Source organism: Gobio gobio, assembly GCF_949357685.1.
Source record: "Gobio gobio genome assembly, chromosome: 12".
NCBI lineage: Eukaryota > Metazoa > Chordata > Actinopteri > Cypriniformes > Gobionidae > Gobio > Gobio gobio.
In genome coordinates, this window is record NC_137105.1 from 30,902,231 (window position 1) to 30,927,114 (window position 24,884).

Below are 24,884 nucleotides of genomic sequence, written 5' to 3' on the forward strand. Positions count from 1 at the left end.
CACACTCATTCATGTATATATTTAAGAAATATTTGCATTATATATATATATATATATATATATATATATAATTTGTATGATATATAAATCTAAATATTTTATAAACAAATAAAAAAAAATCTTAAATGTATACATACATTTAATATATTTATATATATAATTATATAATTATACACAGTACACACATATATTATGTAAACACAAACTTTTATTTTGGATGTGATAAGCTCTATGGGTTTCAGAGTTTGTTCCTTTACACATTTTTCAGCTAATTATACATTATATCACCGTTTTGTGGTTCATTTACTGTGAACCGATATGCAGAAACACTGTGTCATGAGCTGCACATATGTAAAGTGATAAAGTGAAAGTGACATGTGAAGGCCAAGTATGGTAACCCATACTCGGAATTTGTCCTCTGCATTTAACCCATCCAAGTTAGTGCACACACATTAGGAGCAGTGAGTAGTGAACACACACACAGCAAGCCAGTGGACACACACGCACCCGGAGCAGTGGGCAGCCATTTTGTTGTGGCACCCAGGGTGGTTAGGTCGTTTTCTGCCAGTATTGAGAATCGAACCCCCAACCTTTAGGTTACAAGTCAGACTCTCTAACCATTAGGCCGCGGATGCCCAGATGAACACAGTGCCACACTTCACTCTCAAACTCACAGTGCATATATATTTAATTAAATCACTGCCTTTGCGATTTGAGAACCAAACTAAGCCATATCGTGCTTTTGATTTAATTACAATATATCATGCCGCCCTAGAGACCAGCTTAAAGCAGCAAAGACCAGCAAACCAGCTTTGAAAAAGAGCTGCAGTGTTACATTGGTAGCAGTACAGATTACATCTAACGTTTATGAACCACTGGCATGTCATCTCACCATCCTTGCAATTTCTTCTAAAATATTTTACTTGAATCCAATCATGGATAATTTGACAAAAGAGTGAGACAGAGAGGAAGAGGGAAAAAAGCGTTACACATCTGGTCAACACCATCAGCACATGTTGAAATTTAGTGGCGACGCTCACAGTCCAAATTAGTGGCGAGTTTTATTCCCTGCTGTGGAAGGAAAAATATCAAATCTGCTGCCATATGACTACAATAAAGTGGTATGTGGAGCGTTTGATGCCTTCATGTGGGAGACTTTAACTCTTTCCAGGGTTCGGCGTGGAGCGCACATGCAGCGCTGTCCTGCTCTATAATGCATCCAACATGGACCAGGTTGACCCCTGCCGGCAGACAGCACCAATCAGACTGCGAAGGGGTGGTCTCGTTTGGATGGATCCCAAAATATAAGCAGGCCTGAAATCCCAGAGGCTCTAACCACAGGCACCCTGCAACAGAGATGCTGGCATAGCTTGGGTGTTGCAGGGGATCATGGGTATGGTTTTTGTTAAGTGCCAGGCATCATGGCTTTGCATTTTGCTGCTACAGGTCAGAGAGACTGAAATTGGCAAAGCAGGACTGTCCATCAAACACTATAGAGAGATCTGAGACCCGAATGGTATTTGATGGATTGTAGATCAGCAAATAGGTGAAGTGTTTAATTGTTTTGATGTTTAAATAAAAAAAATTAAATAAAAATAAATAAATAAAAACATACTCCTTTATAAAAAACTAAACATTTTATTTAACATTTCAATATGGTTTGAGTTGAGAATTTATTGCTGTTGAATTTGCTGAATTGAAAATGAAATGATCTTAATCTATAACAGTGTTTTCAACTTGTATGTGTCGACACAAAAATGGGTCGCAGATCTGTTCGGATAAGGTTACAGACAGCAGGAGAAAAACAATGCTAAATGCAAATAATAAAATGCAATAAAATCAATTAAAAAATATGGGCGAAAAAATGAGGACAGGCTGTGACATGCTCTTATCCTCAAAAACCATGAACCAAGCTATCCAAAGCAAAAGAAAATATGACGCAGGCAACATTAAAACACATAAAAGAGGATAAAGAGGATCAAATAAATATGGTTTGTGTGACCACAATGTGTTTTTAGCAGTGAATTATTGACTGCCAAGAACATGAAACTATCAAAATTCAATTTACATTCATAAAACAAACACCAAAACTATAAAGACTGTAAATCACTTTTCTGTGGTTGCTTATGCATTTATAAACGTCCATTTTCGGTAACACATTTTACAGTGTGCTTGTTATACATGTAACATGTAGTTACTATAGTAATAACTACAAATTATGCATAATTACATGCAACTAAACCAAACCTAATCCTAACCCTATAGTAAGTACATGTAGTTAATTAATATTACTAGTACTTAATAAATGTATAATTACACTGTAATAAGGACACCTTAAAATCAAGTGTAAACCAATTTTCCAAAACCAAAAAAGTGTAAAATATTTTTATTTTACGTTTAAGTTGTCTATTAAACAATTGTGTCCAATGTATAATATGGGTCCAGAGAAAAAAACAAACATTTGTTAACCACTGATGTATAGTATACATTTTAATATTGAAAGATATTAAGATTTATTATATCGAGGTCTTGTGTTCAAGGATAAGCATGATTTCCTTTATGGTGTAAACTTGAGAACGATTGTTTCTCTGCAATGCTGGATCTGTGGTCCATTTAGCAAAAAGACGTTCAGAGACAAAAACCTCCTGAAAATGTGTTGCATTTAAAACATTCCTGTATAAGAGTACTTGAGACAGCACCTTCATGAAAATTCAAAAGCTGATCCTTGAGCTTACTGAAGACACTGTGTATTTAAAAAATTGCTCTGAACTTCAAAAACATTTCTTCTCTTTTAACTACAGAAGTCAGAAGTGCTGTTTTCATATGCCAGAAAATTAGCAAGAGTTTGGACTCAAAAAAGAGGAAAAAGGACTGTGAAACTGACTCATCAAATTCACTTTCTATTCTGCTTCAGTCCCTGACACACACACACACACACACACAGTCTGAAACAGCCACTGTAACCCCTAATCACAACCCCGAAGGCTGGACATCAAATGCTGCAACGTTGAAAACAGATGATCAGAGGTAATTAACGCAGTTTCATATGCAAATTTAATTAATGCAAAACTACAAAGTCATTATGCAAATGGCGTCTTCTTGAGCCGCTGTGCAAATATTCATCACTTGGAACAGGGATCAGTCTCTCCATCTTTTGAAACTCTCTCACAACACACACACACACACACACACACACACACACACACACACACACACACACACACACACTGTTCTCTTAGGATCATGTATGAATAGTGTATTTATTTTAAACTTCTTTCCATTGATCCCAGACTGGGGCCATCAGAGCAGACAGCTGAGAGGCAGGAAGACACGATTTGGCACAGGAGTGAGACAATGAGACTGTTAGACCGGCACGGTATGAATATTCATGACACTGATTACTTTCCATGATTAAAGCCTACTCTAATATTTAAATGAGCGCATGCTAGGTGATTAGAGGAGCGGTGGAAAGGACAAGCGCATGATGCGGTACACTTTCTCCAGCTCTCATGGAGTATGATTAGCTAGATAGTTCAGAGATTGATTAGAAACTAAGGGCAGTTTCGGATATGAGGGAAAAGATTTGAAAATAGCATGAACAATGCTGGTTTGATGGCGGTATCCTATCAGAAACAACAGGTAATGGGCACTTTCCATGAATAGGATACAAATTGATGTATAAATCCCTTTTTTCTGAGAAATATTAGATGCATTAAATCAACTGTTATCTAGGATAAAATAAAGCTAGCATGAAAAATAGCTAGTTTAAACACTTGAATTTTCTTTATAATAGGAACTGAGAGAAGGGGACATAGAGACAGTTTTTGTGTGTGTGTGTGGGGGGGGGGGGGGGGGGGGGATTTGGCTCAATCAAAAGTGTGTGACTATGAAGTAATAGCATTTAAAAAAAAATAATGAATGGTTTTTTTAAGCTTGCACTATTTTTGGTGCTTTGCTCCATTGTTTTTCTTCCATAGAACACAAAAAGAGATGTTTAGCAGAATGTTCATGCTGCTCTTTTCCATATAATGAAAGTGAATTGCGGCTGTTGAGCTCCAAAAATTAAGAAGGTTGTACAAGTCATGCACTGTACATTTAAGTCTTCTAAAGCCATGCAATATTTTTGTGTGAAGAACAGATAATAATTGAAGTTTACTTAGAATGTTCTCAAATCTCATTTGCATATGCATATATTCAAACTTCCGCAATCAGTAGCATGGTGTCATTGATGTCAAATCTGGTGTGACGTCTCAATGCACCATACCGCATTTGAATGCAGATTAGGGGTGGGAGGGAAAAAAATTCTTCACTGATGTATCGTGGTTCACTCTTCATCGAGTCTTGATGTTTTTAAGCTGTATTTTATCATTCTTAACATAGAATTGTTTTGATTTATTATTAATTTTGAATTATTTTACGTACGTATAAGTCATTTTATGTATTATTTATTTAATAAAAATGCACAATTAAAAAATTTATCAGGAATATTTAGTTTTTTTTTTTAAACTCTGGAATCAGACTGGACTGTGAGGTGCCTAAAGATTTATACCCTTAATGTAAACTAGATTTAAGAGCTGCAGTGGAGTGGAAGATTTTTAAATATTTGCAAAACAAAAAATGAAAATTAGCCTATGATTTACTCACCGTCAAGTCCATCTTAGGTGTATATGACATTCTTCTTTCAGACGAAATCAGAGTTATATTAAAAAATGTCCTGACTCTTCCAAGCATTATAATGGCAGTGAACGGCTGTTTCTGTTTTGAAGTCATTAAAAGTGCATCTATCCATCATAAAAGTCTTCCACGCGGCTCCGGGGGTTAATAAAGGCTTTCTGCAGTGAAGCGATGTGTTTGTGTAAGAAAAATATCCATATTCAAACCTCAACAAACTGTAATCTCGAACTTCCGCTAACTGACGTGCGCGCGTTCACAAGAGACTGGCTTTCCAGCGTTTGACGAGTCTCTCGTGAACACGCGTACGACAGTAAGCAGAAGTTAGAGATTACAATTTGTAAATATGGATATTTTTAGATGTTTTAATATAACTCTGATTGTATTAGTCTGAAAGAAGAATGTCATATACATTGAGGGTGAGTAAATCATAGTCTTCATTTTTGGGTGAACTATCCCTTTAACAAATCTTAACAAACACATACGATCTTAAATCACTTTTGAACTGAAGCGGCATTTTTAGTATTCATTATAACATCTCCAGATGAGATGTGAAGAGGTTGAAGCTTGGCATTTTGGCCCACAGCATGTATGATTTTTGCCTCTAGGCAACGGTAGCTCCATATTGTATTTAATTAGCCCCATTAAATTTAATCTAATTTGGCTGAAACTTAAGACAGTTAAGTGGCAATCTAATGTGTTGAGCAAAGCTTTCATACTCTGGAAATATTTATTTCAAGCCCAAAGCACCTTCCTGGATCAGAGGACTTCGCCACTTCTGTCAACGAAGCAAAACTAAAGCTGAAGTTGTTCAGTAAAAAGTTCAGATAATACTAAAAAAACTCTCAAGATAAAGAGCTTTGAAAAGGCACATTCAAACAAATACAGAAAACTAATAACTTCTTATAATCTAGTTTTAAAAAGAGAAAAAAGTCTTGACGAGGCTGAAGTCTGGGTCCTGCTGACTGTAGTTTAGGCCAGCAAAACAGTGTGTGTGTGTTTGATTTGTCTCTATTTGTCATATTCTGACTAGCAAGTGAAGCATTTCCTTGTCCAGGCTGTGTGTGCTGAGAGGAGGGTGGGTGGCACTGCGGTGGAAGATAACATGTGGCCCCTCCAGGCCCCGCACGCTAAACTGAGTCTTTAACCCTCGGAATAAGGAATCTTCTTCATTAATCCCCACACTATGTCTCTTAGCACTTGAATTTTAATGGGCTTTCTTAGCCTTTTTTTTCTTAATACGGTGATATTTCCCCCAAACACGTCGGGTGAGGATTTCTGACGGGAGTTTTTTCCTCTTGGAGAATTGGTTTCAGCTGCTGGCGCACTCAGGGCTGTTATGTTTCACTTAAAGATGAGAGAAAGAGAGAGAGAGAGACAGAGATGCTGCGTCTTGCTCTAATAAAATCATGCAAGGGGTGTTAATCCCTCTTGAAGGCCCGAGTCAAAAGAAGAGGACCTTTTGAGAGAAACGATCCAGTCAGAACCGGTGAACAGTAAGTGTGTGTTCATATATCTGTGTTAGTGTTGCAATAAGCAGAAGTAAAGGCCCAGGTATACTTCATTTTCCACGTTCCATGCCGTCTCTCGCACAGTCGTGTCCGTGCTTTAGTCAACCGTGGATGAGCGTGAATAGATGAGTTTGACATATGCACAATACAATTGCTTTTTTATACTCTACTAGAGGGCAGCACTGAGTCATGTCATTTGCAGGGCATTCGCTCGGAAGGATAGAAGAAGAATAGCGTATCTGCCATTGCATGCAAAGTTTAGAGCAAGAATCAAGCAAAAACGATGGAGAAGGATATACTGGCTAAATCCGAAATCGCATACTTCCCTACTATATAGTACGCGAAAAACTGAATTCTCAGTACTCATAAAAGAGTAGGCAAAAAGTACCCGGGAGACCGACTTCTTCCGGCAAGAATCTAAAGTGATGGACACTTTACTATCCCATGAGGCCATGTGAGAGGATTTATGAATGACAGTGAAGCGACGCAACTGATGCTGGTAGGTCACATTATAATGACAACATGGCGAATGTAGAACGTCTAGATTGCATTCATACTACACACATTCATACTATATAGAAGATACTTTTTTAGCAGCTGTGAAGTAATTACTTATTCAAAATAAATACCTAGTCAATAGAAAATGTGATTTTGGACGCAGCCATTGCTTTGTTTTGTATCGCACTTTATACACTCTTCTTCGACTACTGCACATCACAACTGTGCATATTGCCACCTAGTTCCACCTCTCCTGTCTCATCATTCACCTTGTGCATGCGCTGTTGTACGTGCACCATCCGCTCGGTCACAAAAAAGGGACTGTATGGACTTCCGCAAACCCTCATCATAACGAAAATTACATCACATGGACAGTGCGCAGGCCATCACGGAACGCAGACGGCCAAAGTACACTTCAGGCTTAAGCATTTAAAACTACACTCTTAAACAAATATTCACCAACAAATTACAAATTTGTCATCATTTACTCGCCCTCATTTCATCCCAGTCTTATTTTAATGTTTTTTATTATTATTATTAATATTCCAAAAAGGAAATGCAAGGATGAATTTCTGAGCTGCCCTTTTTCATACAAACAAAATGGATGCTGATTTATACTTGCCAAGCTCCAAGAAAAGTCTTAAAAGCAGCATAAAGGTACCCTAATGGAACTATGACGAGTCTTCTTAAGTCAGCATGAAATAGAAGTTGTGATCGCTTTTTTTTATTCTATCATGAAGTATATCTGAGCAAAACGGCTTCTCGAACGAGAAAGGGTAGGACTTGATTTTATCCATTAGGAATTGATTGGATGGTTGTGCTTTGCTATTGGTGGATCTCATGTGAGTGTCAGGTTGCCCCGCCCTCAATAAATATTGCAATATTGGAATTCATTTGGACTTTAAGTCACAATTGCTTTGTGTGAAGAGCAGATCAAAATTTGATCCAGAGCTTCCAGAGCTTTTAATTTAAAATGGCACCTTTAAACCCCTCACATCAGCTTTGATTTCACTGACGCTATAGTGTCATTGTTTAAAACCTTAGCCATTCTGCCTAAGATCTCTGTTTGTGTTTCGTGGAAGACATTTTTTTTTTACAGGGGTTGAAATGACAAAATCCCTGTTCACCAAGCTACTGTGATTTCACTATGTAACACCTATAGAGACCAAATGTTAACCTTAGTTAACATATCAGGAGCTATACTACAGTGGAATGACCGCATTAGCTTGATAAAGATGTTTGTTTTTATGTAAAATGAGCTTTAATGAAAATGATCTACACTACCAGTCAAAACTTTGGAATAATTACGTTTTTTTAAAGGTTTTTGAAATAGGTCTCTTATGCTCAAAGCTGCATTTATTTGATTAGAAATATAGTAAAAACAGTATTGTGAAATATTATTACTATTAAAAATAAACTTTTCTATTTGAATACACCTGTATTTTAAAATGTACCAGTTTACATCTGATGCCAAAGCTGAATTTTCAGCATTATTGTTACTCCAGTCTTCAGTGTCACATGATTCTTCAGAAATCATTCTAATATGATTTGCTGCTCAAGAAACATTTGTGATTATTATCAATGTTTAAAAAAGTTATGCTGCTGAAGACACTGAGTCATGATGCTGAAAATTAAATTAAATGTTAAAATATATTCAAAATGAAAACAGTTGTTATACATTGTAATGAAATTTTACAGTTTTTACTGCATGTTTGATCAAATAAATGCAGTCTTGGTGAACATAAGAGGCTTCTTTCAAAAACATTAAACCTGGTAACATAATATTAATGTAATAATGTAGTAACCATCTAAGAAAAGTATTATTTTCACTGAAAAATAAATGGTAAACCAAAAAAATCACTTTATGTGGTACAATGTCTAAATTAACTGATTTTATTCAAATAAAAACGTTATTTAACATTACTGAATTAACCTTAATAAGGTTACATCAACAAAACTAAATTTGAGTGTAAGATCAGGTAGATATAGCTCTTAAACATAATTGCAGATTACCACTTTTTATCAAAAATACGTTTTTAGTTATGTACTATAAAATCTTCAACAGATCACACAGCTGAAGAACAGCAAAAAAGGTTTTTGACAAGAAAATACTTTTAGTGTTACCCATTTCAAATATATAAGTAAGAATCTTTGTGTGTCTGTGTTTGTAACTTCACAGACTTCTCTTTCCTGCCAAGATTCAGACTATTAAACCTTCCCCTCCTCCATCCCTCAGTTTAAAACACCTACCTGTTGGGACGCCCTCCTGCTTGGGGCAGATTCCTCTGGCGGGCGTCAGTCGTTTCTCCTCCTCCTCTCCTGGCGTGACCTGGATCCCAACCTCCACGGGTCCAGATCTCCGGCACACTTCCACCCGCTGCGGTCTGGGGGACGGGGAGCCACCGCAGTCGGTCGGTTTGTCGAAACAGACACTGGGTCCGGGGCACAGTCTCCTCTTGTGCTCGATAAACACAAGAATATCTCCTAGGGGAAAGTTGGTTTGACACTGACCGCAGGTCAGCAGGTCACTCTCTCCGGCTCCGCCCACAGGGCTGGCAATGGAGCCATCCGATGGGCACTGGTCCACCCCTGCATCATGATCTGGACCAGCTGAGGCGTGAAAGACGGGGAGAAAAATATCAATAGTTGCACAACTCTTTTTAGGCACATTATAGTTAATAATAATAATAATAATAATAATAATAATAATAATAATAATAATAATAATAATAATGGCTTGTAATAATCAATTTTGAGATGTAACAGAATTTGATAGTTAGTAAAAAGATAAAATCCATTATGGTCTAAGATAATGTTTTGCTCATCTCAATCTTACAGGATTGTAAGTTTGTAATCTTACAGGACAGCAGTAACATCTGTAACTTTATCAACGTTGTAAAAGGTATATATATATATATATATATATATATATATATATATATATATATATATATATATATATATATATATATATATATATATATATATATATATATATATTTGACATTTCACCAATGGCGGTCATTTGTGATTTGCAAAATTTGTTGCCAGCTATATGTGTGACTAAATACAACAGTGTGAACAACATTCCATGTTTGGCAAGTGCAGGTGAACATTATTTGATTTCCGATAGATGTCTGAAGTGCCTCAACGGTAACCATATTCAAGTCCGGGCTGAAAACATCTGTTTGCCTTCTCAAATTAACCACTGTGCTGAATTTTTTTTTTTTTATTTTTTTTTTTTTTTGATTTTACTGGTCTTGAATTTAATCTTCAAACTGTTATTTTGGCTGTCAAGCTCCAAAAAAGACCAAAAAATCACCATGGAAAGTAATGTAGATATCATTCATATCAAGCCCAAAATTGCAAGTGTTCAGAAATCATTTCATAGCATTGTGGGAAACTTATAAAAGTTATTTAAGATATTCACTTGTATGCAAATCATATTTGATGGAATAAAATACTTTCAGTGAATTACAACTTGAATTGCTGTCTGTTTTTTCACAAAAAAATCATATGAATTCAGAACACCGAGCATGAGTCGAATTGGCTAATTTCATGCTGCTTTTTTGTCATTTATGGAGCTTGACAGTGAATTGTCATTTTATGTAAAAAAAAAAAAAAAAGCTGCATGAAGATTCTTCAAAAATACTGATTTCAATGGAGAAAAAAACGTTTGCAAGTTTGCAATGACGTGAGAAAGAAAAAGTATATATTTAATATCTCACTTTATGCTCTTTTTTTCTTTAGTATGACTGTGTAAAGCATTTGAATTAACATTGTGTATTATTTCAAATGTGCAATATAACAAAAACATATGCCTTGCCTTCACTAGTCTGACTTTCAAATAGTCGTTTAACTAATTAAAGTACCTGTCAGGTTTCTAAAAGACAAATTGTTATTGGTGTGTCTGTGATTTTTGTTCTTCAGTTATTGTGAGCAGCATATCTGTTTTTTCTGTCTAGCTATCAAACTGGTCCAGACATGATTAACTTGCCTGTTGGGGAATTGCATGTACTGTAGACTCTACACAGTAGATGACAAATTAGTTCTTTTAAACAACTTCATGGACCAAAATGTTCCACACACATTTGCAAGCTATCCTCACAAATCACTGCAAGCTTAGAGTGTCCAAAAAGAGCTACTGGGTAGAATCTGTTAATGAAAAAATATCTCAAGCTATTATCATTATTTACAAAGTCAAATCTAAGATCTCAAAACTGTCTGAAGCATTTTTGTCCTCTGTGTCTGATTCTGTCCTCAAAAAGCTAAATTCACAGCTCACATGGCATAGACGAACACCTGTGAGTTGAACAGTAAAATGAGTGGAGGGTGTGTGTGTGTGTGTGTGTGTGTGTGTGTGTGTGTGTGTGTGTGTGTGTGTGTGTGTGTGTGTGTGTGTATGTGTGACAGATAGTACAGTCGCAGTCTCTTGCAGTGGTATCTGTGTTTCCGGTCTACTTTTCTGCACGCTGGACGGATGTTAGAGAGGTGCACATGCACCGTACAGGTATATCGCAGCAGACAAACTAGCGCTCGCAAAAGCCGCAAAACAGCCTCAAAATACGCTCTCAGGCATGGGTCGCCTCGCATCGCAGGTGCACGTCGGGAACAGTGGTTAAGGAGCCTCAAACAGCCATTTTCGTATGTGAAAACCAGCTACATCTTTATCAATTCCCTGTATGGCATCTCAACACCCAAACTATTATCGATGACGAAACAGTCAACTATTTGCTGCGAAATGGATCTTACTCAACACACAAAACCGCAATGAGATACAAAACAGATTCACTGAGAGAGAGAGAGAGAGAAAAAAAACAGCAGCAGTATGAGATCCGATAGCAAATCAACACCAGCCTCTGCCTGAGGGACAAACACACTCTTGAACAGACACTGGTTGGCTGTAGGAGCCCTGGGAAGAGCGACAGTAACTTGACTCCTGTAGAATTTTTGACTCAGCACGCTGACCTACAATCCCTTGGGGCATTTAGTGACGAATTGATATTTAGAGTTCTTTTAAAACAATATTCTTGATCTGTATTAAATTTAGAACCTCTGCGATCAAATTATTCAGGGTTTCCCAAGGGAACTGCAGGGGGTTTGTGAGTTGATGAGAAGCAAATAATTATGTAAATCTAATGTAAAACTAAAATAAAAAATGAATTAATGAATTAATTGAAATAAAACAGTAACACATTATTTGGTTACACTTTATGGTAACACTTTATTTTACAGTGTATACAATGTTACATGTACTTACCATAGTAATAACAGTAAATAATGCATAATTACATATTAGTAACTAACCCTAAATCAAACCCTAACCCTATATTAAATATATGTAGTTACTTAATATTACTCAGTACTTAAATATATAATTATACTGTAATAATGACACCTTAATATAAATTGTAACCCACTTTATTTTAAGGTGTCGTTGTTACATTGTACTTACTCAAATAAGTACTGAGTAATATTAATGAACTACATGTACTGACTATAGAGTTACAATTAAGGTTTGGTGTAGGGTTAGTTACTTGTAATTATGCATAATGTACTGTTACGTAGTAATGTGTAACTACGTCACCTTAAAATAAAGTGTTACTGTCCTTGTTACACATGTTACAACTATAAATGATGCATAACTTGCAACTAACCCTAAACCAAACTTAATCATAACCCTAACCCTATGGTACATGTATTTGATTAATATTACTCATTACTTAAATGTATAATTACAGTGTAACAAGGACGCCTTAAAATAAAGTGTAACCTAAAACTGCAATCACAATATAATAAATACATATTGATCATTGTTTTCCTGTTTATCGCTGTAAAGCTGCTTTGAAACAATCGTATTGTATAAAGTGCTATATATAAAGGGGACTTGATTTGACTTGAAATATACTTTTAGATATAGTTTTCATATGAGATGAAATGTCATATCACTTTCAAACTCATGACAAAATAATTGCACAATAATTTTTGGCATGCAGCCCTATATATAACACTTAGTAAAAAGATACTGAACATCAGAGAACCGTGATATGTCAATGTGTTGTTAAATTATTGAAACATTAACTTAAGTAAATATTTTACGTCAAAGGGGTTCAGCTGACAAGAGAGTTTAGGAACCCCTGATATGGTTTCGGCAGCATGTGATATCTCAACAGATATTAACTGACATCACATACACCGGGCCGCTGCCACACACTCGGCTGTCTGCAGCTCTCACAGAGCAGAGCAGTGGAGTAATGCCAAGGAGGAGAACACAAACATCGTGGACTTGGAATTCATCCAATGCCACGGAACTGTGCGCAGAGGGTGAGCTGGGAGGCAGTCGCCGCCGCCGTCCCAAACAAGCCAGACGCAAGCAGCGGACACGACAGACGAAGGGGGTTGTGGGAGCCACAGGTGTACAGCAGATGATGTGTGTGGTGTGATATTTCAATCAAACACTGAAACATAAACCTTTAAAGAAAGTAAAGCTGATATATCATCACTTACATGCATCATCAGCTTACGATTTCTATAGCTAATAATACTGTAAATTTACAGATTTGCTCAATATACAGTTGATTTAAAAGGTCCTTATTTAAAATTTTAGATATGCAATCTAATTCCAATCAGGAAATAAATAATATAGAAAAAAAAATTATCTAAAAAAAAAATAGATAATCCTGGACAGAATAATCATTAGGTTTTGCACAGATTGAGCATTTCATGCAGCTAAAGTGTTTCTGTTATTAAAACAAAAGGGCGACATTTTCAGAAATTCATGTATTTTTTTGATCAACTGTTCACTTACACTGTTATACGATAATATAATGTACAATTTAAAAAAATACTAATTAAAAAATGCAGTGGTCTCACTTGAAGATGTACATGAAGAGGAAATCAGTACATGCGTACATACATAACACTAAGAATACTGAGTGTGCAATGAAAAAATCTTTAAAAAAAGGGAATAACCCTCAAGAAAAAAAACATGTCTATTCATCCTTTTAAAAAGCATTTTAATAATACTGTAGTAATTAGAGTAATTTGTGATGGAAGCAAAGATAAACAATTATTAACCAGTCATTGAAAAAAATCCTTAATGATTAATCATTTTAATTCTATATAATGAATAATTTGAGGTCAAATCTACGATGGTTATGGCCCTGAATTAAAGTAATAATAATTAAAGAAACACACAGCGGATGACAGACAGCATCAAACGCATTCAGCACAAAGATTGTGAGTGCTATATATTTGCGGAACTGTTAACGTCTCCAGCATGTGTGAAAAGATTTCGCCTAAATTGTGATTTCTGAGCCCACCAGGTGCATTTACAAACAAAAAAAATGTATATGCAGACGCGCTTGATAATGCCTGTTTCTTATCTTCATTTAAGGCCTATACACTCTCAACTGCTTCTGGACGTGTGCCAAACTAACATGCACAATTCTGAAACGCACGTGTGCACTGACGGCTCTTCCGAACACCCAAATTTCCCATAAAGCTGTGCATTTGAAAGCAGAACCATAAACATTGTGGACCCACTTTATATTAAGTGGCCTTAACTACTATGTACTAACATTTTAATTAATAATTTGATACAATGCACTTATTGTGTACATACATGTTTTTACATTGTACTTAATTTTTTTTTAATTACCTGCATGTAATTACACCTGTAATTAATTTCTGTTTTTTTTTTCATTTACAATTACACTGTTGACACTTCCCTTACACCTAACCCTACCCTTACCCATACCACCATGCACACATGTCTCTAACTCTACCCGTATCCCACCTCAATATCAGCAAAAGTGTTTTGCAATATAATATGAACACAATAAGTACATTGTACTTATTTTTTGATGTAAGTACATAGTAGTTAAGGCCACCTAATATAAAGTGGGACAACATTGTTTTAAAAAGTTAGTGGAGGCAAGGACATGAAATGAGGAGCACAGTGGGCACAGCGTCTATATTACTGCTCCCCAGGGTGAAGTCTATACTGCAATAAATTGAATTAATTACCTTTAGCGTAAGATAAGAGATTTATACTGAGCCTGTTGTGGGAATGATACACTTGGGAGGAGAGATAGCAATTTAGGGTATTAACCATTATAAATACAGTTATCACGTTTCCTGAAGGCAGTAATCAGATTCTCAAAGAAAACATACACACACACACAAACATCCACCCTCTCGATCACTTTCCCTCTCGTAAGGACTTACAGCACCCCCTATCAGCTTCAATCGTGCACACTTACACTCCACTGAAGCTGTGCAAAACAGCAGATACGACACTCATAAAATAAACCGAAATATTGTGCAGTGGAACAGAGACTCGCCTATAATATTTGCCAAGTCAGGTCAGACGAGTCCGATCAGCGGGTAACCACACGTCCATCAAACAGCTCTCGGCTTGCACGGTCTGTGAAATAAGTTCTCTTGGAGACTGTGCTAACACATACAAAGAGGGTGGACATCACCATAAAATCACTCCTTAAAAAATCCAGCCAGTTGTAAAAGGCTGATGTGACCCTTTCCACTCTCAGAAATCAAAGGCGCTGTGGTCCAGTGGTTCATGATGACCAGCGGCCACTAAAAGATCATGGAAAACGTCATGTGAACATTCAAAGCAAGAATCGTTTTATATTTTAAGAGCCAGTAAGGGCCCTAATGGACGGCCCCCACCCACAAGCGACCCATCCAAAAGTCTGTGTGAAGCAGAGACAAACAACTCATGTAATGAATCATACATGTTCACACAATTTACATGCTTCCTATGAAGAAAAACGAATGAGTTTCACTGAGGCGGCGTTGCGGAAATCTAAACACGAGCGGTTTCGTCTCGAAGACTTCCTCAAGTGCCCATATTTGCATCTACAAGAGCCCTGCCATTTTAGGTCGCGGCTCGTCTTTTTTAATGCACACACCTGTACGTGTACATGCTGGTGGAGAGTGCACCCCGTGTTTATTTCAAGACGGGAAGTATGTTGATATTCCTGTTCCTTGGTTTTCTCTTTGAGTGTGATCTATAGGTCCTGTCGCTCTGGGCAGAATCTCACTATTGTGCAACCTCCAGCTAACTGACATGTTTTGTGCCAAGAGCATTGACATAGCTAAATGAGGGCACTTTGGTTTTCCCCTACAGACAGACACCCCAGAAAGAGCGAGATGATCTAGCCCGTGAAGGCTGGAATGGAGGGTGGCGTGCAAACCTGAGCGGAGTCCACTTTAAAAAGTGTCGGTTTACGCTCTGTACACATGCGATAGAGTGTATAGAGCACACAATGTAAACTGCACATTTGCCAACCGACACACACTACTGCCAGACTAATTATGTTTGAACTAAACACGCATTTGAGACACAGTATAATTATTCTGCTCAACACATTTGCACACTGAAACATAAACTAGGCAGGTTTTGCTGTACAAACATACATATTTAAGTAAGCATGATACTTTTGTATTTATTGTTAATCACTACAACTGGAAAGAAACCAAAAACAATAACTCTGAGGGGGGAAAAAAGCTAACTATCTGCTAAATAACCGCATCAGGTAAAAGGAACTGGCAGACTAGCAGTGGTTTGAGTTTAAAGGCCACCGGCTCTCTATAAGCCCACCCACTCCTTTAACACATTTTCTCATCTCCTGTCTTTATGTTTTCTAAAACGGCAACATCAGCATCATTGACAGTGTAAAATCTGACGTGTAAAGACCATCTACTCACTACTGAATCAGATATTGTTGTTAGGAAAAGGCACACCTTCGCATTGTACCCACATTCTCAGTGAAACCAGAAATACCAAAATGAATAACAAAAAAAAAGGCAAAAAGCACTGAGAATAAAAATGTCAAGTTATCTTAAAAAAAAGTGTAAAGTCAGTCAATAAAATGTATTAAAGAGTTTAATTCACAGCTGGAGTACGGGATAATTCATATCAGTGATATGCAAAGTGTTATTAATTGAAAAAAATAAACTTCCTGGGTTACAACCAGTGTTAAAAACGCTTGTGAACATTCTTTGAAGATTATATCATAGTTTGCACTTCAGCTAATTTATGCTTTTTTTGTGCAACAAAAAAAAAGCTTTTTGAGGAATAAATAAAGAAAACTTTTTTTGTACTTGGTGCTTATACTTAAAGTTTTACTACTATTGGAAATAGTGTGTAGCCTAAAGCATTTGAGATAAAAGGATAAATTAAGGATGAGAATAAGAGCGTGTTGTTTTGAATGATCAACATCAAAGTCCATGCATGTGATCCCTGATATTGTAAAACAGAGATTATAATAAAGCTACACAACAAATGAAAAACGTATAAGCACTTTGTTTTTAGAGGTAAATGAACACCAGAATATTTAGCAAAGTTTGGTCCTTAAACTGCATAAAGTAAACTTGATAAGCCGTGTGTGTGTGTGTGTGTGTGTGTGTGTGTGTGTGTGTGTGTGTGTGTGTGTGTGTGTGTGTGTGTGTGTGTGTGTGTGTGTGTGTGTGTGTGTGTGTGTGTGCGTGTGCGTGTGTGTGTGTGTGTGTGTGTGTGTGTGTTGAGGGGGACAGAGCATATGAGCGTGGTGGTCTCTCAGTATTTTGGATGAAAGCTGTAAGCTATGAATTATGTTTAGCACTTGGAGATTGTTCAAACATTTATTTGCACCAGTAACATCATAGTGATTGATTGACTTGAACAATAAAAACTAACAGGCCCCAACTGTTTGTTATAGATTATCGATAAATTAAACTTTAATAATAGGATAGTGCACATAATTACATTTGGCAAAAAATATAACTTAGGCTATATATGGTTTATGAGCTGATAATCATAAATGTGTAACGCACATGCGTAACACATTTTTTATGCGTTTTAATGTGTTACATTAAAAAAATGCAAATCATGTTTATTTACTGACTAACACATAATAATTGTTGTTTTTGTTAGATACACCTGAAAGAAAGAAAGAAAGAAAGAAAGAAAGAAAGAAAGAAAGAAAGAAAGAAAGAAAGAAAGAAAGAAAGAAAGAAAGAAAGAAAGAAAGAAAGAAAGAAAGAAAGAAAGAAAGAAAGAAAGAAAGTAAGTTTTCATATTGATGAGGGTATGTCAGTGACTGTGTTGAAGGTGACAGAGGTCTTGTACTCACTCGGTGGGTTCTCCCTCTGTGTGAGGGACAGATGCTGTGGGTTGCCTTGCTTCCGTCGGGACATCGCCCCGCATTTACAGCAGCATCTCACGGACACTCGGACTAATGCGCGCGCTCCCGAAGCTCTCCAAACTTTCCTCCACAGTCCAGGTACTGTTCCACTGCGCTCGCGGGCTGTTCTAGTCGTTATCACAGCACAAACTAACACTTGCACGCTCTGAACAGACTAAATTGAGCTCGGCTGTAACTAAGTGCCACTTAACCTGAGACAGCGATGCGAGAAAATCACTCCGCTCATTTAACCTCGATTCCAAAACACTGTCTTTAAATGCACGTATTCTTTCTTGAAAAGTCCTAAAACAGTTGTTGTCCAGTTATAATGGAAATCCAAGATCCGTGGACGGCGGGCTCGCCAGGTGAGCGAAGTCTTTGGCACAGTCCTCCATGTGCGCTTGGCATCAGAGCGCAGAATGGCTCAACCTCTGAAGACAACACCTCCTCTCCAGATCAATCAGGACCCGAGCAATTACGTCTAGCGTTCACGCTCCTCTCAGGGAGGACCCAGAGCCTGTGTCTGTGTGTGTCGGTGTGTGTGTGTGTGTGTGTGTGTGTGTGTGTGTGTGGCAGGGGTTGCCTCTGAAGAATGGAATGGGATTCAAGTTCAAGTACGGACGTGATGTGACGTGTGGCGCTGGGGGCGACTAGTGGCGGCAGTCTGGGTACAGAGGGGTCTCCATGCCCACCAGCAATGAGCGGTGCAGTATCGGGAGCCAAAAAAAACAAAACAACTTTGTCAACTTTGGCTGCAAGAAATTCACCGACATTACGATTGCAACGTTTTAGACGATGGTATGTTGGCGCTCGTTTGTTACAATTTTCAACCGTATGCCTATGTTTTATAGAAATAATATAGCCTACCATCATGCTTAAACAACTAAAATCTGATTTGTACCTTAAAATATAGCTTACTGATATAACCACCATAAACAGAAGAGCACATGCTAAATTAAAGGTTCAAAGAGCTACAAACACCATCATAGTAACGCTTAGTAAAATAATACAATAAACACTGCATAACACAATGTACATAAAACATTCAAATGTAGCTTTTATAACTGATGACGAATAAAAGAGCCTAATAAAAGTGATGCGTCACGCAGGGACTGAATGTCATTTCACAGATTTACACCGTAAATTATGAGGTGAATTAAATGTAATGTTTTGTTATTTAAAAAAAAAAAATGTTTTACCGTGGGCTAAATATTCATGGTAATTCATAGCCAAAACCTTTTTTAATGTATTTTACAGTAACAATAAATGTATTGGCAGCCGGTTAAATCGAAAATAGGCTTATATTGTTCCCCGTGTATGGTATAAAATCTTTTTAGTGTTTCCCCCATTTACACTGCAAATTTTTAAGTACAATCAACTTGGCTGTATACGTCATTTCAACTTAAATTATATTAAACTGACTTTTTGAATTTGTAGCAAAATTTGCTGAATCTTGTATAATTTATATTTAAAAATATTATTATTTTGAGTATTTTGACAAGTTAATGTAATGTAAAACCGGTGCACTATTTGACTACAAAACTATAAGAATATATATATTTTTTTCAAAGATCATGTCCTTTTGCTTTATTAATTTACAAAATAATACATTACTAAACTAATCTGTAGCCTTAGATTTAAGGTATGATCTTGAGTGCTCTATTAGCCCCCTGCACATGTTTGTCCTGTTTCATTTAAGACAATAGCGCCACCTGATGGTCTTCATTGGTCCTGAAGAGTCTTCATTGAGGCAGGTGTTTGGTGGGACAGGTTTCACGACCTCTGCTCCACATCTGCACAGATATCGGGAAAAGGTACGGCTAAAAACAATACAAGAGCTAGTTGTCACATGGGCTAGCCTATATTAGTTTAGTTACAAAGTTTTTTAGTTAAAAGTCCAATCACATAAATGTGTTAGTCTCAAAACGTCTTAAGACATTGTGAATCATAGAAACAATTTTAGGTATGTGCCTATAATGGAACTTAAAACCTTAAAACAATCTTGAAAATTAAAATGTCCCGGGTGAATAAAAAATGCAGTAAAAAACTACCCAAAATGTATTTGTTAAGCACAGCAGGCTTATTTCCTTCACTTAATGAACAATGATAAATAGCATATTGCTTCACACTGAAGCAATAACTTCTATACAAATATACAGTCAATGTACTCAAGCCCCAGAGCAAAGTCAGATTCATCAATAAAACATGATGTTTCCATTAAGGGTTACCGTTTTTGCCTCTGGGAGAGGAACACTATTATTAAACAAAACAAAACAAAACAAAACAAAACAAAACAAAACAAATGGCCATGTCTCTATATTGACTAGTCTATAGTATAGCAGACTGCATGTTTTGGGTATCATGGACATTCTCAAATGACCAGAAACAAACATATGATGTAAAAATATCTATAGGTTTTGAGACTGTCTCCACTCTGAAAGGTGTAGAATAGATGGTGATTAACAACAACACACCAGGACTTTATGGGACTTTATTGTACTTAATAACTTTATTATACTTTATTGTAAATCGATAATGTAGATATTCTTTAAAAAATGTATCAAGTTGACCAAATTATGACAAAGCCATAACACACTTGAAATAAATTAGTGGGCAAATATAAATGTAAACACAATGCAATGCAATGTAATGGAAAAATAAACATTAAAATAAAAAATAAAATGCTATTTTAAAAAGTATAGAGTGAAATGTATCAAATATTATGACTAATGATACAATTTATTGCACAGATACAGCAACACTTTCCTGAGATTGAACCAGTAACTGTCATTTATATTCAACCAGCTTGATAAAAGGTATATATAATCTAATTATATGTAAATTAATGTGCTCATTTTACGAAGATATATAAACTATTCCACAAAATACACATTTAATTAACACATTATCAAATAATTGAGTTTAATTTATTTGCTTTACATCTGAGAATATTGTTAAATCTGGAAGCTTCATCAATAATGGCAAGAAAATTATCTTATAGATCATTGGTCTTGAAGTAGTTTGAGACAGTGAACAGAAGATCTGACTGGTGAATTCGTGGTCAATTACGCCCTCTAGTGGATTCATCTGCACAGAATTTTAGGGACTTTCTCCATAGACAATAATTTTTGTTATACCCTACACACTTACATGCACGGGGTTAGATGCAACACTGTAAGTCTGACAGTTCAGAAAAGAGCTGTAGTAACGTTATCAATATCATACACTCACATCTTCTTTTTGAGCTCACAGGAAAAATCAGGGGCGCAGCTAAGGGGGGGAAAGTTAGGACGATTCTAAGGGCCCACACACTTTGGGGGCCCCCAGAGATCGGTTTTATTAGTAGTAACAGTACTAGTAGTAATGTATTATAAATGTATAATCTACCAAAGAGTTACAAATATAAAAAAATGATGGCACAGGCAAAATTCAGCAAAACGCTCCACTCATGAACAATATAAAAACTATGTTCACTCATATCCCACTCCGACATGAAAATTCTCTGTGCTATAATTGTTGCAGCCATTAAGGTATTTATTTTTATTTTTAAATATTATAATGTTTTTTTATGTCTATGTTGTCAATCTGTCAATCTATGTCGATTATGAAAAGTGAACTGCATGAGATAGGACAAATCATAAGATGAATGGAGTTGATCAGACATGATTGTGACCACTTCATTAAGTTTTGTTTTCCAGAAATTGTATCTTAATTTTAATCAATGTTTCATCAGCCAATTGGGGCATTCTGGGTTGAGCGAGCGGAGTTTAATTGGTCAGTATTATTAAATTGCAGACAAAGATTTTGGATAGCTAGGTTGGTGTGGTAGAGGGCCCAAGATCAAATTCTTTCATAGGGCCCAAAATTGCTAATTTCAAATAAATGTTTGAAAATTGCCCCTGGGAGAAATTGCATGTAACAAGCAAATCTGTTGATTTTAGGACCAAAAAACTGATTTTCAGGTAAGAAAGTATAACATTTTTCATCAATATTATGTTTTGCCTAGCAATCATGGAAATGTAAGTACAATTATTTAACTTACATGACCTGAAGTAGCTATTTAGTTTAATTTGATGCTTTGTATTTATGCTAACTTCAAACCCACATGCTAAAACAGTTGTCATGGTCAACAGCTATTTACTAGCCTGGTTAAAACCAGACCATTCTCAGTAGTAACTGAGTTATGGTCTGGCAAAGCTTCATAGACAAATCATTTCCAAAGGGGCGTCACCAACGGGCGTCGCTCAAATGCCTCTCGACGCAATTGGATAGACCTAAAACCAATCAGAGCGATGAGGGAGATGACGTATGCAGAGCGACGGAGAAACATCTGAGACTCTGGCCGTTTCTCAATATGCGTTCTTGTCTGTACTTGTGTTCTCAAATAGGAAATGTCCCCGGTTTCCATTTCAGAAATCTGGTCACTTTACCTAAACCACATATTAATGTTTAATATATTATTTTTAAAATGTAAACGAAAAGAGTCATGGTGTTTTATACTTCGTTTTATTATAAATATATAAGATAATCAATGTAGGCCTAGCTATGCGTTGCCTGAACCACATTCGTGTGGCTATATATCGTCTGTATATTTATTCATAGTACATAGTCACCTGTAAATTCTGTTTATAGTAATAGCCATCTGTATATTTATTCATAGTACATATTCACCTGTAAATTCTGTTTATAGTAATAGCCATCTGTATATTTATTCACTGTATATATTCATCTGTAAATTCAGTTCTACTTATAGTAATAACCATCTCTCTACTTATACATATTTATATATATTCTGAACATTTTTATGTCCTGCACTTACGCAACCATTGTATATATCCTGCACTTGCTGCTATTGCACTTCTGGTTAGACCTAAACTGCATTTCGTTGCCTTGTACTTGTACTTGTGTAATGACAATAAAGTTGAATCTAATCTAATCTAATCTATTATTATGTTTAATTATTATAATTTTTTTTAATGAAATGAGGCAGTGGTGTTTTTTATGACATATTTCGTACGCGAACTTCTGAATTGCTTCCGTGACTTACCAAGTTTGACTCCGGAGAATGAACTCCCGAGGACGGGAGGAAACTAGTCCGTCTGCTAATGGACAAGCAGCGTTCTTGACAGTTTCACTCAGTATATATTTGTATATGTAGTGCAGGCAATGCATATTATCTTCAATGCATGTTTATAACAAAACGAAATATAAAAAACCCAGCCTCTTTTCGTTTACATTTAAAAACACACACACACACATAATATAGGCTATGATTATCACTGTAATAAATTAAATATGACACAAAACACAACCCAGTCTCTTTTTGTTAAATGTCAGTTTATGTGTGATCATCCATAGCAATCATAAAAGTATAAGTAAAAGGTATAAGAAGCTATACAATAAATAAAGCAATTCAGTCAAAGTCAGCGCTAGGAGACTACGGCCCTGTTTCACAGACAGGGCTTAGACTAAGCCAGGATTAGGCCTTAGTTCAATTAGGCCATTTAAGTAACTTTTATAAACGTGCCCAAGAAAAAAACATTACTGGTGTGCATCTTGAGACAAAACAATGCCACTGACATATTTTAAGATTTGTCAGTGCAAGATTCTTTCAGTTAAAACAGCTCAAACATGCATTTTAGTCTAGGATTAGCTTAAGCATTGTCTGTGAAACCGGGGGTACAACGGTAAAGTTGAATATCTTAAAAATATAAAGTTATGAAACTTCACTTTGCCCACAGACAAAACGATCTGTCTAGGAACAAATTATAGATTAATGAGAGCAAAGATCAGCCGTTAGATCTACACAAGACGAGACGGTGTAACCACTACAGAGACATCAGAGCCAGCGGCAGACGGCAGAAGGACTGGCCGAGGAAAGGCGCCTCTCGGCGGGCTCAATGATCAATTGAGCACCGCTGAACCACTGGCGCTCACAACTCCGAAAACGGCAGATAAAATTTTAAAAAAGTCGCTCTCTTTATAAATAAACCACATATTTGAGCTTTAAACAACTACATTCACGCCTGAAAAGGACTTAAAACTATATTTTGTAAAACATTAACACTACCAGAGTGCTCTCGCTAATGTGGCGTTCACACCGGACGCGATTCGCGCGAATAATTCGCGCTAATCGCGCGAAGGTGGACGCGTGTACATTTTGAGTTTACTCGCGCGAATCGCGCGTGAAATTCGCGCGAATCGCGCGTGACAATAGGCTTGTTTGAGATGAGCGAAATCTGCGCAGAACCGATCACCGGTGATCAGCGCGAGATGCATGCCGGTTAGAAAAGTGTCCGAGGGCGGTCCGCCTTGCTCTGATGTCATGCCGACGTATGTCAAAAAACTCTCGCGAGCGAAAGGCGGATGTGTCGGATTTTGCAGTCGAGCGCAGCTGCTCTCCACAGACTGCGCGGAGCAAAAGCATGATGGGAAACGACTTGCTGACGACACAGCTTAATGCTTATTGGTTTAAACAACCGTGATGTATGGTTCTTTTTCAAAATGTTTGATTTTAAAACTCTGATATCATGTTTTTATGTGTGAATATTCCAAGACTCTCTAACAAAGGCGATCTCTCTGTGGGTTATGTGATTGTTACAAACATGTATGTAGGCCTAATTAAAGTAAAAATGATTGATAAACACGTCTTTCGAATGGAAATAAATAACAAAAACTTTGGGTGTCTTGTTCATAATATTTATTTTCATATAAAAGTAACAGAACTTAAATTACATCCAGTTTATCAGCACAAAGCGCACGAGTGTGAATCCCGCGATATCCGCCTTTGATCTCGCAGGTGTCTGATCCACTACGAGAAGAGAAAACTGTCCGGCTTGCCTGCACTTTTTTCACTCCTCCCCTCACTGCAGCCGCCTAGTCTCGGCTGAATTTCAGGCGAGGCGAGGCGCATCTCAAACAAGCCTATTCACTGCACAACAGATGCGAATTCGCGTCATGGGCGGGGCTTCCGCCAGCAGCTCGTCTCGTTGAGAAATGGCTGACATGGGCTGTG

General features: G+C 36.8%; 1 protein-coding gene across 1 annotated transcript in view; it reads right to left on the bottom strand.

Moving 5' to 3' along the window:
* Positions 1–18,438, bottom strand: part of bcl11bb (BCL11 transcription factor B b) — a 38,896-nt gene extending 20,458 nt beyond the window's left edge. Inside the window, exons 1-2 of the mRNA XM_079831565.1 lie at positions 17,819–18,438; positions 8,931–9,290 (exon numbers count right to left, since the gene is read on the bottom strand). Coding sequence (XP_079687691.1) covers positions 8,931–9,290; positions 17,819–17,882 — 424 coding nt within the window. The 5' untranslated portion in view covers positions 17,883–18,438. The remainder of the gene's footprint in view (positions 1–8,930; positions 9,291–17,818) is intronic.
* Between the last annotated feature and the right edge of the window lie 6,446 nt (positions 18,439–24,884).